The sequence below is a fragment of the Malurus melanocephalus genome, unplaced genomic scaffold (assembly GCF_030028575.1).
Source record: "Malurus melanocephalus ecotype Western Australia unplaced genomic scaffold, MMel_1.1 scaffold_141, whole genome shotgun sequence".
In the NCBI taxonomy this organism is placed as follows: Eukaryota; Metazoa; Chordata; class Aves; order Passeriformes; family Maluridae; genus Malurus; species Malurus melanocephalus.
In genome coordinates this window covers 683,872-697,632 of record NW_026623373.1, presented here as the reverse complement: position 1 = coordinate 697,632, position 13,761 = coordinate 683,872, and the positions used below count along the sequence as shown (strand labels likewise).

The window sequence follows — 13,761 nt, the reverse complement described above, 5'->3', positions numbered from 1 at the left end:
TACACAAAGGACCAGTGCAACCTTTATGAGATGTTCTTCTGTGAAACAAAAACCCATGCCACATAAAAAAAGGGCAGTGACAGGTCCCGCTAACTTGTTGCTTATAAAGGGCAAAGACCACATATTTAGTGTTTACTTTTCTAGATGCAAACTGTTCAAGAAAACTGAGGATTTTTTTTTTTAATCTGTGAGATTGAAAAGAACATAAAGGAAAAGGAAATTAATGGCAGTCACACAGTTTGTTAAGGAACTACAGGTAATTTTTTTGCCAAGGAACAAAGTGTGACTTGCACAGGACACAGGAAGAAAGTGGAAATATATGCTGCAAACTTCTTAACTAATGGATCTTTTCTGCAAACCTTGGACACCAGGGTTCCTTTTCATGATGCACTGGRGGTACTCTCAGGAGACATTAAGAAGACAGTATTGTTGGATGCCACATACTGYGGCACACAATGGCAGAGAGGATTTTCATTATAGACAGACAGTGGCACACACTTTGCACAACTTGCCTAGAAAAGGAAGACCTTTTATTTTATTTTCACCATTTTCCCCATTTTTATGTGTCCCAGGGAACTTCTAACTAAACAGAAGGAGAAAAGATTGGAGATGAGTGTGACAGCAAAATACTAATTGCATTCAGTATAAATACAGAAGCTAAGAAGCTAACCAAAGATAAAAACTTGGCACACATGAATTTTGACATAGAAATTCTTCAGTCCTGAYAGTTCCTTATTCCAATTCAAGCATACATAAACTAATATCAGTATTATCAGTTGACGACTGAAGCCAAAAGTTACAATGTATTGATTTTAATAAATATTTTTGTTGCATAGCATAGTGTGTCCCCAAACCTTACAGCTACCAGGGACATTCTGGAAGAAATTCTTTTGGGACAATATATTTATATGTCAGTAATACATGTATATTTGACATAAAAGAATTATCTTTTCCTTAAAATCCAATCATTTCTACCAAAAAAAGTTGATCTGCAAAATTATAATTTTATTTGGTGATCATTGGAGAATCTTTAGCAGTTGACTGCTTTATTTTTGTGTTTAGTATTTATGTTAGATCAAGGACAGTTTTGTTTTGCGTTTCTGTAACTCTACATGAGATATCAAGTTTCTAGGATTTTTACTTTGTCAAAGTGATGGCAAAACAATCAAAAGGGATGGAGAAGCRTAAATTGCATTTTCTCTTTAAGTTTACTGCTATTCAGTTTTACTCTGGATATATCCATTTGAGGATGYCAGATACCCTTAAAATCACAGACAAAGACCATTAATTGGAGGGAACACAGAAATTGTTTCTAATATTCTGATACTATTAAGTCTATGAAGTAGCTCAACAGCCAAGAGAAAACAATCTTGAAATTATTACTCTTTATCATCTACTATGAAAATCCAYAGTGTACCTCAATGTGTTAGATTCCATGCTTCAGTTTCATGCTTAAATTAMAATTTAATTATTCAAAAGCAGTGAAATTCTTCAACTCTGTTGCTAAGTTCCCAAGCAATTTCAAGGATTATTTAAACAAATTGAGCTCCTGATTTTGAGATTTGGCCATGAGATAAAGAAGTGACTATTTTCAATTTGAAATTGATACACGGCATACATGCCATTCAGGAGGCAGTAAAATCTTCCACTACACAATAATTGCAGACCTCTGGACAGAGAYAAAGAAAGAAAAGGATTTAATTTGATTAGCCTCCAACTTTATTCATTTAACTCATCCAGGAACTATCCAGCAATAATTCTTCCAACAAAGGCCATAATTCTTCTCTCATTGTTCCCACCTGGTACAGCACTGTCATCAATCCCCTGTTCTCCACCTTTCTGTACCTGGCTCTCTGCCCATCACTCCCAGTCTTCCCTTGTACTACCACTAAGAGGCAAAGAGTTGAGGCTTTGGGTTATTTTTGTTGTGACAGACCACAGAACCTCCAGGTTGGCTTCCTCCATTGATGGATGCTTTCCCTGTGTTCAGTCCCTGTTTCTGTTTACATCTAAGAACAAATTCCTGTCCTTTTTCTGCTACATGCATACATGCTGAGATTTTCCTTACAACTTGTCCCCTGCACCAGGATCTGCAAAGCTGACTTTTCTAACTATTCCCCTTTTCTGCTCTTGTTTTCTCAAAAAAAAAAATCTCAAACTGTTAATAAAAATCCTTTAGCAGACAAAAATCATTAGCAAATTMATGTACAAACAAGAGAGTTAAGGCTCACTAACTCACTTATTCGAAAAAGTTGAGATCTCTATACTTAGGCAAAATCCATTGCTTAGCACACTAACCCAAGGCATGCCTTGTCATGTTCACAGGCATCCTGAGGAAAAAAGGGAAACTGTGGGACCCTGAAGGAATTAACCTCAACAAAGGTGACCTCTTAATTCCCATCCTAATACATTGTTTTTACGATTGCAGCGACTTCATTTTGCAGAGTCAGACTCTATACATGAAATCTGTAAACATTCTGTTATTGGCCATTTTTCTCTGAGAGACTTTTATTGTATTTCCTCATTGGAATGATCATGAAAGGAATTTTAATTTTGGAACATAAATACAGTCTGCACATTARTAAGCATAACACTTTACAGTAAATATGTGGTGTTAAGGCAGTAAGCAGTAAACATTTTTTTTAAGAAAACTTTATTTTCAATCAGAACAGATAAGAATGATTATTAATGGTGGTGAATATATTTACCCAGGAACACAGACTTGCCTAGACTGGAAATTTTGTATTAGTGGAACAGCATTTTTCAGTTTGTTGATTGATGTCTAAACTAAATGAGAATATGTTCTAATGCTCAAGAGGTGGATGACATGAGATTGAAGTAGGTATTTTAATATCCTGTTTAATGTCAAGTTAGAAAATTAGGTTCTTCCTTAACCTTTGAGTTTTAGTCATAAAAGACTGATGGTTCAGGACCTCCCAGTGTTTGACCATATACAATCTATTCAAATGGAATGGGCTGACAGCCCCAGGCTGCAAAAATTCTTAGCTGTGTATRGGAAAAATATTTCCTGTCCATTGGATTGTGAAGGTAGCTCAATAATTCTGAATAAATTCATGTAAAGCTATTTGTACATATTTTTTTTTAGATATGCTAAAGAAAGTGAAAGCCTGGGTAGCATTGCTAATAAGATTTATCTGGTGAGATAGGTTGTATAAAAAAGAAAACACATAARCGAGAAATGAGTCCTATCAGAAAGGACAACAAAAATCATTGAACTGGGASCCTCAAGTTTTGGGACAAATACATTGCCTTTCCCTTGCATTTACACAATTGCTGAAGAGAAATCTCTAATCTACTCTTATGAAAGGCCCTTCTCTACGTATAAAATAGAATGTAAAAAGGGTCCTGTAATATATTTACAAAACAAAGAGCTCACACTTCCTATTGCTTAAGCAAATTTGACAAACCATTAGTTAAAAAAAAAAAAGCAAATTTGACAAACCATTAGTTAAAAAAAAAACAAAACATAAAAAAAAAAAACCAAAACAAAACAAAACAAAGCTACAGATTATCTTGTTGCTTGTTTCTGAAGTTTTTGCACAATATTACCTGTCAGAAAATTGGCTTAAGTGACTGGGCTATAAAGATTCTGTAATTTKTTTTCAACATTCAATGCCTTCTGGAAGCCATTCTGCAGATCATCCTCCTAGAAATATCTCTCATGTCCATGAGTCCTAGCAAAGTGCTTCTATTAAAAGACTCCCTTTCAGTTCAGTTTGTTTATTTCAATTTCTTGTATACACCACATTTTCAGTTCAGAGCAAAAAGATTAATGAAAATAAACAATGACACATTTGCAGCAAGAATTTTGAGGCAAAGATCTTTAGTAAGATATTGTGGTTTTAATGCAACCACTACACAATGATAAACTTCCTTTGTAAATGACAGATCTAATTGTAAAGTTCAAATTGTAGTTCTGTGAAAAAAAGAAAAAGAACAAGTGCTGAAGACACAGTATCTACTGTATGTTGGCATGTGGCTGTATTCCCAACAAAAGCACCCCTATTATTCATGAGTTGATTTACACTTTTTATCTTTCCATAACATGCAGCATTTATTTACTCTTACATTTTGAGGCATTACAGTTTCTGCTGACATGGATTTTTTCCTAAAATAGAACATTACAGCAGTCCCCTGCTAGATGTTTAAGCCATGTGTATGTTTATTTTTTAATTTTTTTCTTGAACTTTCTAACTAGGAGCAGGCTGGGAACGTAGAGTCATGATGAATGAGAGTTTGCTTTATAAAAAAAGAAAAGAGAAATGTAGACATTTGATGTAACACTRAAAAATTCACAGCCTCCTACCTTGAAAACAAACATTTCCCGGCGAAGAATGGCCAGAGTGTTGAAGTTCCCATCACAGATGTTAGGCTTGGCTCCGGGGTAGGAAGGTTTGTCACCAGTGGGTGGCCGGGGAGGTTTAGGTTGCCTGTCATTCTTTCGTGGGTCTGCTGGAGGGACTGAACGATGTGGGGGCACTGTTGGCAGAGGTCTTGTTGGTGGTGGTATCCTGTCAGGTGGACCTTTAAAAATACAGCAGCAGGATGTCATACACAAACCCACTAAAGGAAATATACRCAAAAACCAGCTGTAAGCTGTACAAACCTGACAGTGAAAGGGGAATGAAAAAGTGAYCTTTCTGATGTTATKAAATGATAGARTCWCAGAATATGCTGAGTTGGAAGGGACCCATTAGAATCATYGAGTCCAACTCCTGGCCCTYCAYRRGACACCCCAAGAGTCACAGCATGTGCCTGAGAGMAYTGKCCWAATGCKTCTTGAACTCTGTCAGGCTTGGTGCTGTGACCACWTCCCTGGGGAGCCATTCCAGTTACCAACCAAGCAYTGGTTATAAAGGGTATAAAGAATGACTACTTCTCATTATCTTCCTTATTGGAACAACATTTTAATAAAACCTTCACAGGATGCTTAGGCTGCCATCGGTTCAGATAAGAAGTAGTTCAAAGCATATTATTTACTGAGGAAGATCTCTTATAACAGAGCCATTGTCTCTTGTACAAATAAATGAACAAAAATCTTGTTCCTTATAAGATCATCATCAGTCAATAGATTTTCAACCTATATTTTTTATCTATATGCATCAATTCCCACACGCATATGTGTAGCATACCTGATATTTCCTACTGACCAAATTTTTAGATCTGATAATATCATGTTCATTAGAGACAGGACATTCCCAGCTTTCCCTAATSTCCCTTGGTATGTACAGGAGCTCCTTGGATCTCAAATCTTATAACAACCTCCTCCACCCCCATTCACATATCACCTTCCATATTCTGAAATTAGTTAACTTCATTTTTTCTCCTTTCCATAGTGAGTCTTAAAAAGCTAGATACCTGGTAATTAAAGGAATTGTTCTGAGGGTAAACAGATTTAAAAGAACTGAAATGAAAAACTTAAACTCTGTAGAGCAGTCTTAAAACATTTTTCTTCTTCCAGTTATATTGTCTGTCATAATATACAGAGGCCGATGAAATAACTATCCTACTCATAATTTCTCTTTCCAAAAGTCAACAGGGTATCCTAGACAGATACTGATCCTAACCCTAATGGCATACTGAAGGACTTGAAATGAGTGTACTGAAAATGCCTTCCCCTCTCTACACATATTAGTAACATTTACATTTACTTTTCATGTGTAAAAAGATGGGAACCTTCAGTTGGATCAGTAATATTTCTGGAAACAAGATGAATGTGGTAATTTCTGCTCATTCTATTTAGGCCTCTCTCCAAATCATTTAAATAGATAATACTAAAATAAATATATAATACTTCGACTCAAAAAAGTAAATACTATYTGATTGACCAGCTTCAGAAACACTTTTGAATAGTAAGACAATTCTAAAACTGCACAAATGGCATTTGAATTTCTTGGAATTTTACAAAACAAACACATATTTTATACAGAACAAGATGGATTATGTAAGGAAATCTTAAACTCACCAAATGGTTGTCATGCCATTTAAKAAGGCATTTATTTCATTCACAATTTTAAGACTTGTGACATTCATATTTACAGTTAATAACAGTTTTTCAAGGAATACTGCAGACCAAAGTAATTATTTTAATAGGTGTGACATTTTTATTGAGGCATATGATTCCAGATCACATCTTGATTTTAAACGGAGCAAAAGAATTAGTTTGCAGTAGCTCATGTTGGAAAGTTTTTAACCCCAAATCAGATTTTCTTTATGCCATTTGGTGGTGATGTCAGATATTACTTCCCAGGGGTAASACATTTTTCCTAATGTATAGCCCACAACTGTTAGAGCTTAGCAGCTAGTTTTCAGCAAAGTATTCTTGTCTAGCCCTTAAGTCTAGACTACCAACTTATGAGGTCATGAGAAACAACCTTCCTTCCAGCTAATCACACAGGAAAAAAAAAMCAACCAAACAAAACTTGATCAGCCAATCATTTTGAAATTGCTGTATATGCTCTATGAAAATATACATCTGCACTTGTTAATATGGTATTTTAAAAATCTTGCTAATATAGAACACCATGGGGGCTGCAGAGTTCTAGTTCGCAGTACAGTAATTCTACATGATCATAGTAGTCCTTTCTGGTTGTAAAGATAACGAAGGAATGGTCCTTACAATATTCAACATTAATATGACAAATTTAAACAGGAAAATTGGGAGTACAGAATTTAATCATATGTAGATTTATTTAAGGAATATTAAGCAAGGCAATTTCAAATTATATGCACTGGATACAGAGCATTAACACAGAAATAAAACAAATTTTTCTAAAAATATTCTAAAAATAAAATATCTTTTCTAAGAAAAGAAAAGACTATGTAACACATACCAACCGAATCAAAGTCTTTAAAACCAAAACCAAAACTAAAACCAAAACCAAAACCAAATCCAAAACCGAAACCATGCCTTTGGAAATTTTAGGGATAATAATATGAGAGTTAGAGTTACATTCAACCCATAATCACAAATATTTTATTGTTTTTTAATTTTTTTAAGTTTTCAATTGCCTTGTTAAATGCAGAATTTATTTCCATCATATGTACTTGATATCAAGCCATAAACACCTAAATTAATACATTTTAAAGAATCAGGCCCTTTTTACTCTATGYAGGAGCTGGTGATGACATTACTTTGAGATCAGTTTGCCATATTTATCACAAGAAAGGGTGTTTTTGGAACCTCAGATTTTGGAGGGAAATTTTCTATATTATTACTGATAAAGTGTGAAGCAATCAGTTAATCCAGTTACATGATCTTGGACACCTGTGTAAATAATCTCATAGTTAAAGGCCTGCATTTCTTAATATTATTATAGTTTGCAATCCTTTTRCATATGTTTACATTACAGATTTTTAAAACACTTAAAAGTTCCAGACAAATGCAAATTCAAATACGAGTTATGAAGAGTGAGAAACAAAGTAAGAGCATCCTCAAAACCTTTGGATGCTTTACTGATAAGCCTGACTGTCCTAGTGACAAATGCTCTGAATCTACATGCAGACAAAGCTGATCATGACATCATCTCATATGAATAATCCACAGCTTCTGTAGGTAACTTCAGCAYTGGAAGTGATGGACAGGAGGAACTCTGTAAAGGTTTCCATTCTGCACTTATAATAGAACAATTAATGTTATTCAAAATAATTATCGGTGTAAGATGGAAAGACAAAAAAGAAGAGCTGTTATTGTGCTATAGCTTTCATACAATGATGACATGTCTCACACTATTTCTCAATTATTTTCTGATTTTTTATGAAAGTTAAAGCTCTAAAATAGTYTTCACATAGAAACATAGGTTTCTATAATAGGTTCTAAAATAGGTTTCACATAGAAACTCTGGCATAACAACTGGTGAGGTGCACACTGATGAAACTCTTTTGGAGAGGTGATATGGACAGSAGGACCTCAAACGTATTCTAAACTGAAAAGCTTGCATTGTCTAATGAGAACATGACATACCATATATCTTCTGGATGCCCTGTAAATCGTCGTTAGGTAGTTTGAAGTTGTCGGTTTCCATATATTGGTAAAAGGGAGCCATGATTGCAGTGGGATCGTTCGAGTGCTCCAAGCCCAGAGCATGTCCGAGTTCRTGCACTGCAACCAGAAAGAGATCGTTCCCTGTGAAGAGAAGAAAAGKAAAACACACCTTTGAATCCACAAGCATACTAACAAAAAACTGTGGAGGACTCTGCATTTGCAAGATGTTTTCACTGCATTTGAATTTCATGAGGCAATGTGTAGTAATTAATGGGTCATCAAGGACATCAAGGGTAATGTGGCAGAAAGGGCAGTTTTCTCTTTTTTTTTTTAAAACATGGAAACCATAAAGCTATAAGATATGCTACTCTTACAGACATCATAAACATAAACTTTTTTAACTGAYACACATGATAAGTGTAGGGTTCAAGTGTCATAGCTCATGTCTAGGCCAGTGTGCAATCTATAACTTGAAGATGATATTGTGGGAAACCCRACTAAAAATGCTTTCATCAAGACAYRGTTCCAAAAGGAAAATATCCTGGCTTTGTTTGGTAAACTTTTCAAACTGAAGACTACCTGTTCAGGACAAACCCCAGAGAGCACACAGTCATCCAAACACTTGTAATCAGACCCCTGCTGATTATATGTAGACRTTATCCACTCCTGAATCATCATAACTGAAATCCTAATGAGGAAAATAAATGTCCTTATATATTTCACCGTGCAATTCCCTTATAACTGTAGTTGCTTTTTTTAAATATTAGGGCTTTTTTAAAATTTTGTAAGACTAAAAAAAAAACCCCAAAATTCCAAACCATGCACTCATATTATAGACCAGTTTAATGTTTTTGTTATTCTCCTCTCAAAAGCATCTTCAATTTTTTATTATAGAATATTAGACACACCTGAAAGATTTGGCAGTAGAATTATGGCGCTCTTCTGAAGCAAATACAAATCAAAACCAATATGATTGTTTCTAAAAAAGTTTCAGAGCTGGACTTCATGATATTAATTTTGTCYATTTTTACTCATATAGGAGTTAGTTCTGCAATCTTTTTATGAATCTTTCATACAGATTCTGCCATAGTCAACCTGTCACAAAATGAGACTTTGGAAAAATATTTTATGTCAGGAGAAAGATTCCAGTCAGCTGGAAAGGGTCACATTCAGAATATTGCTCATTTTACCACTAAGGGATGGGAAGCACCATCCTTCAGGAGTGTGATCCTGTCCCACTGACAAGGGAAGTACTATAGATCAGCATCTTATGTTGACCTTCTAACTTTTAGATGGTGGGACCCACGTGAAACCAGTGCCACCTATGAGAGGTAGTTTCGTGCAGAAAGAGAAATATAAAAAAAATGAAAGGCCTATGCTGCAGTCTAATAGTTGTATACCAGAAAAAGAAAATGTTCAGCCTTAACTCTTATTCTATAATCTGTAGATCCTTTTGGGATAGACAGTTATTTTCCACTGCTGGCACTTGTTCTGGRAGTACTTCTATAATGTCAGTAGTAATAATAATATTAAGTTGCATCAGCAACAAAATTACACATATATACATTACAGAACTTTGAGGGCATAGTTGACAGTATTTCAATTTCTCAAGTATTTYCTCTTGTTGACACAATAAAATAAASTTTATCCAAAATACATATGAAAGAGGAAACACTTGGCAGTAGCTCCCTTCACAATGTATGAAGATTTGCTGATGTTTGTAAAATAAATGTTTAAATGAAAGCATGAAAACAAACACAAGTAAAACTATGTGTTTRCTTCACAGAGTCTTCTCATAACTTCTGATTCTTAATTTGGAAATGTGAAAGCTAAATGTTCTTGATCTAGTCAACATAAATTCGGAAAAATCACATCTTTCAAAAATTAATGTGACATAATGTGCTTTTTGAAATTGGAAGTTTATCCTACCATCTATAATTATGAGGTTCCAGATAAAATCTTTTATGACAATATTTTTTCAGATGCAGTTCTTTTTATAGTAAAGCAGMTTCTCAGTGTGCTGTTTCAATAGGTTTGATAAGCCTGACTGTCCTAGTGACAAATGCAGACATGCAGACAAAGCTGATCATGACATCATCTCATATGAATAATCCACAGCTTCTGTAGGTAACCTCAGCATTGGAAGTGATGCACAGGAGGAACTCTGTAAACGTTTCCATTCTGCACTTATAATAGAATAATTAATGTTATTTAAAATAATTATAGGTGTAAGATGGAAAGACAAAAAAGAAGAGCATRTTATTGTGCTATAGCTTTCATACAATGATGACATGCCTCACACTATTTTTCAATTATTTTCTGATTTTTTATGAAAGTTAAAGTTCTAAAATAGGTTTATTAGAATGCCAATTTCTTTTCCTGGTATTAACACAAACATTTAAGAAACAACCTCCTTTTTCTGTTCAGGCCTTCTGAAAGGTAAATTTCCCTCCAATATCTCTGCCTTGTACATCTTAATTAAGAATATTAACCAGTCTAAGTATTCCATTAAAAAAACACTGACAAGTTGGCCACATAATTTACTGAACCATTTTGAAATAGTTTTGAATCAATAGTATTTATTCCACCATTATCATTAGGCTTGTTAGTATCAGTAGACCAAWGAGTAATCTGTGTTTTACCTCTACTGTTTGAGGCACAAGTCTGGGAAGTTAACTTGTAATAAATTCTAAAATTTCAGGAAACCACAGATAACCAACACAGCTGGAAGAGTCTCCTGCTTGTACTTGTGCTAGTTATGCAATACAGGAAGAATAAAGACATCCTTTGGTTATCAGTCCTTATGGAGYCCCCATACAGATTTCCAGGAATTTCTACATTTTGCTCTATATTGACCTGAAACAYGTGAAATACATAGTATCAGGGAAATAAATAAAACTTCCTTTCAGCTATTGGCATATCTTCCATCCACGATCACAGATAATGACCATACGGTAGAGCATTTTTAAAGTGACAGTGGGACCGTGTAAGACCACAGATATTATGCAGAGGTTGGCTGTGGCTTAGCATGCTTTTCTCCTTTTGTATTTTGGATAGGGGAGATTATGTACAGAGGGAAAAAAGAAGAAAAAAAAACCCAAGCATTACATTCAGCATCTGACTGCTCCTCTGAATTYAGTCTTTATTTCCACCTCGTGCAATGCAACTTGCAGCCATCAGGGGAGCCATTAAGCGTGGCAAAGGTAGAACAGCCCTTGAGCAAATGAGTAAGGGGGAAGGGAGAAGGTCACAGGAAAGAACTGGGAGAATAATATTCTTGCCTGGGGTGACAATGATTTAACAGGGAACATATTTTCTACTCGTAGTCAAATAGCCCCATTATTCATAACAATTTCCATCAAGAGTCATGATTGTCTCCAGGGCATCCTGAATTTAAACTGACCCAAATAACTTAGTGCAATTGAAACTCACGTCTAAACCAGCTCAAGATGAGCTGTGTGAGTCCAGTACAGGTAGTCTTATTACTACCTTAGTTTCCATCCTTTTTGCTCAGCATATGATTAGATTTCTCCAATTAGGCAACAATTATTTGGTMCCTCTTTGCTTTAGGGAGCAGAATTACCCTGAGTATGTCAATGTTACTTTAAAAAGCTCCTGAGAGCGCAGAAGGACAACCACAAGTGCTTTCTGTTTTTCTCAAGGCTCCATAGAATTGTATTTGCAACTGCAAGGTTGATCGTAGGCCACCTTCAATTCCTCAACAAGTGCTCAGAATAAGTTGAAAAAGTGTAAAAACAAATGAACGTTCATACTTGCTCAAGCTAGCTTTGTTATCCTATTGACATTGGGTAATTTTACACTTTCAGTTGCCACCACTGAAGGAGAGACTCCCAGATGATGCTATATTTCAGGATACATTATCCAAGTAGAACATATTTCAGCCCATATGGCAAAATGAAGYACCTTCACAAACTTTCACAAGTTGTAACAATTAAAATGCATATGACTATGATGATTTTTTTAAAGTACAATTTGCCATTGAACAATACACAGTGGTGAATATTAATTGTGTTAGTCTCAGTTACATCTTGTTGTATATATCCACAGAGTAGTAGAAAAATATTGGAAAATATATTTCATAAGTCCAAAAATTGTGCACCCCTGCTCTTGTGTTCCCATTAGCAGGGAGATTTGGAATAGAATGACTGTAAGCTCAAAAASATTGTGATTGTTTTTCTTATTTTATCTCAAGTTTGATTTCACAAGGGAAAAAAAAAAAGATACTGTGTGTAAAGAACTAAGATAAAATTATTATTTTTATACTGACACTTTTCTCTGAGGCTATAAACTATTTTAGGCACTAAATCTGCCTGACTTTACAAACACTGCCCAAACTCAGGAATATAAATATGTATTAATATATCAAATATTCAACATCCAGCACTGTGGAGCATGTTGTATGGGAAGCCTTTCCATGTAGCTAATACATACACTATTTTTCACATCTACAGATAAATAAACCTAATATATTTGTTCACAATAAGCTATTAAGAAAACCACCTTATTCTGAAGATTATAATTCCCATTTTAAATGTTATGTAAGTTCAATATATAAAAGCAATACCCTAATGGCTTAACATGTGACCTCAATATTTAAGATTTTTCCATACAGAAGGAAAAAAAATGAAAGAAATCTTATAAACTGAATTCTAAATGACAAACAAACTGTAAAAACACAAAAATGCTTTATACATAGACATACACTCTTTTTTTTAGGTGACTATTTTACTTCATTCTTCATGTGATGTAGGTAGATATTTTCTAATTAAATTCATATCAAACCGAAATGTAAACCTGCACAAGACTTCTATTATAGTCCTATTACCAACAAGACAGTATTAGGCAAACTTACAGTTAATCAGAAATAYTACACACACACAGACAACACCCATGAGTTTCTGTTGAATGTATTCAGAATTTGCATTTTCATTATTTTGTTCATTTGTGCTACCACCTGATGCATCCAAACAGCTGAAATGCTGCAAAATGTGGAGTAAGATTCTTACTCTACATAGCATCCAGAATGTTTAAAAAAAAAAAAAACMMMAAAAAMCCAAGAATTTTTGTCTTTGTTATTATTATTATTATCTTTTCCAGACAGGAGCGAATTTTGAAGATGCTATTTCAACAGTCAGTCATAAAAGATTCTTTCTCTCTCTGACCTTATTATAATATAGCAGAACYGAGCATATACATTACGTATGCACTTACATAAGCACCATATATGTATAGATATGCTACACTGAGAGTATACATGGATCTAAATATAAATCATAGGCATACTCTTATCCAAAKAAAGGTGCCACATTTTCCAGGCTAAGAAATCATATATAGCTGCACAACATTATATCAGACTTCTGCCAACGGCACTAAAATTTGGCAGTCTGGTGGTTATTTTGGAAAGAAAATTTTGCTAAAAAATGGATGGAGCACCTTTGAAAAATGGATGGACCACGTTGTTTCTAATTTTTTTGTGAATTTAAATAAAAATGTACCATATAAAGTACACCCATTTTCTATAAGAAGTTAAGGTATCTATTTTTTACACACTGTACTTAAAATAATGGTTTTAAGTATATATATATATTTATATGGAGGCAATTTCATTGTGATAAAATATAGTGACATGAAAATGTCTTTTTCCCCCCTATTAATACATAACACACATCATAAAATCCCCTCCAGTAGGCTTAGTGATATATATACATATATATACATATATATAAACATACATA

At 34.4% G+C, this 13,761-nt stretch overlaps 1 protein-coding gene across 2 annotated transcripts in view; it reads right to left on the bottom strand.

The window, feature by feature from the left end:
• MMP16 (matrix metallopeptidase 16) overlaps positions 1-13,761 on the bottom strand; it is a 166,225-nt gene that overhangs the window by 39,586 nt on the left and 112,878 nt on the right. For both annotated transcript variants that reach the window (XM_057371105.1, XM_057371106.1), the window contains exons 5-6: positions 7,985-8,146; positions 4,328-4,545 (exon numbers count right to left, since the gene is read on the bottom strand). In XM_057371105.1, coding sequence (XP_057227088.1) covers positions 4,328-4,545; positions 7,985-8,146 — 380 coding nt within the window. The remainder of the gene's footprint in view (positions 1-4,327; positions 4,546-7,984; positions 8,147-13,761) is intronic.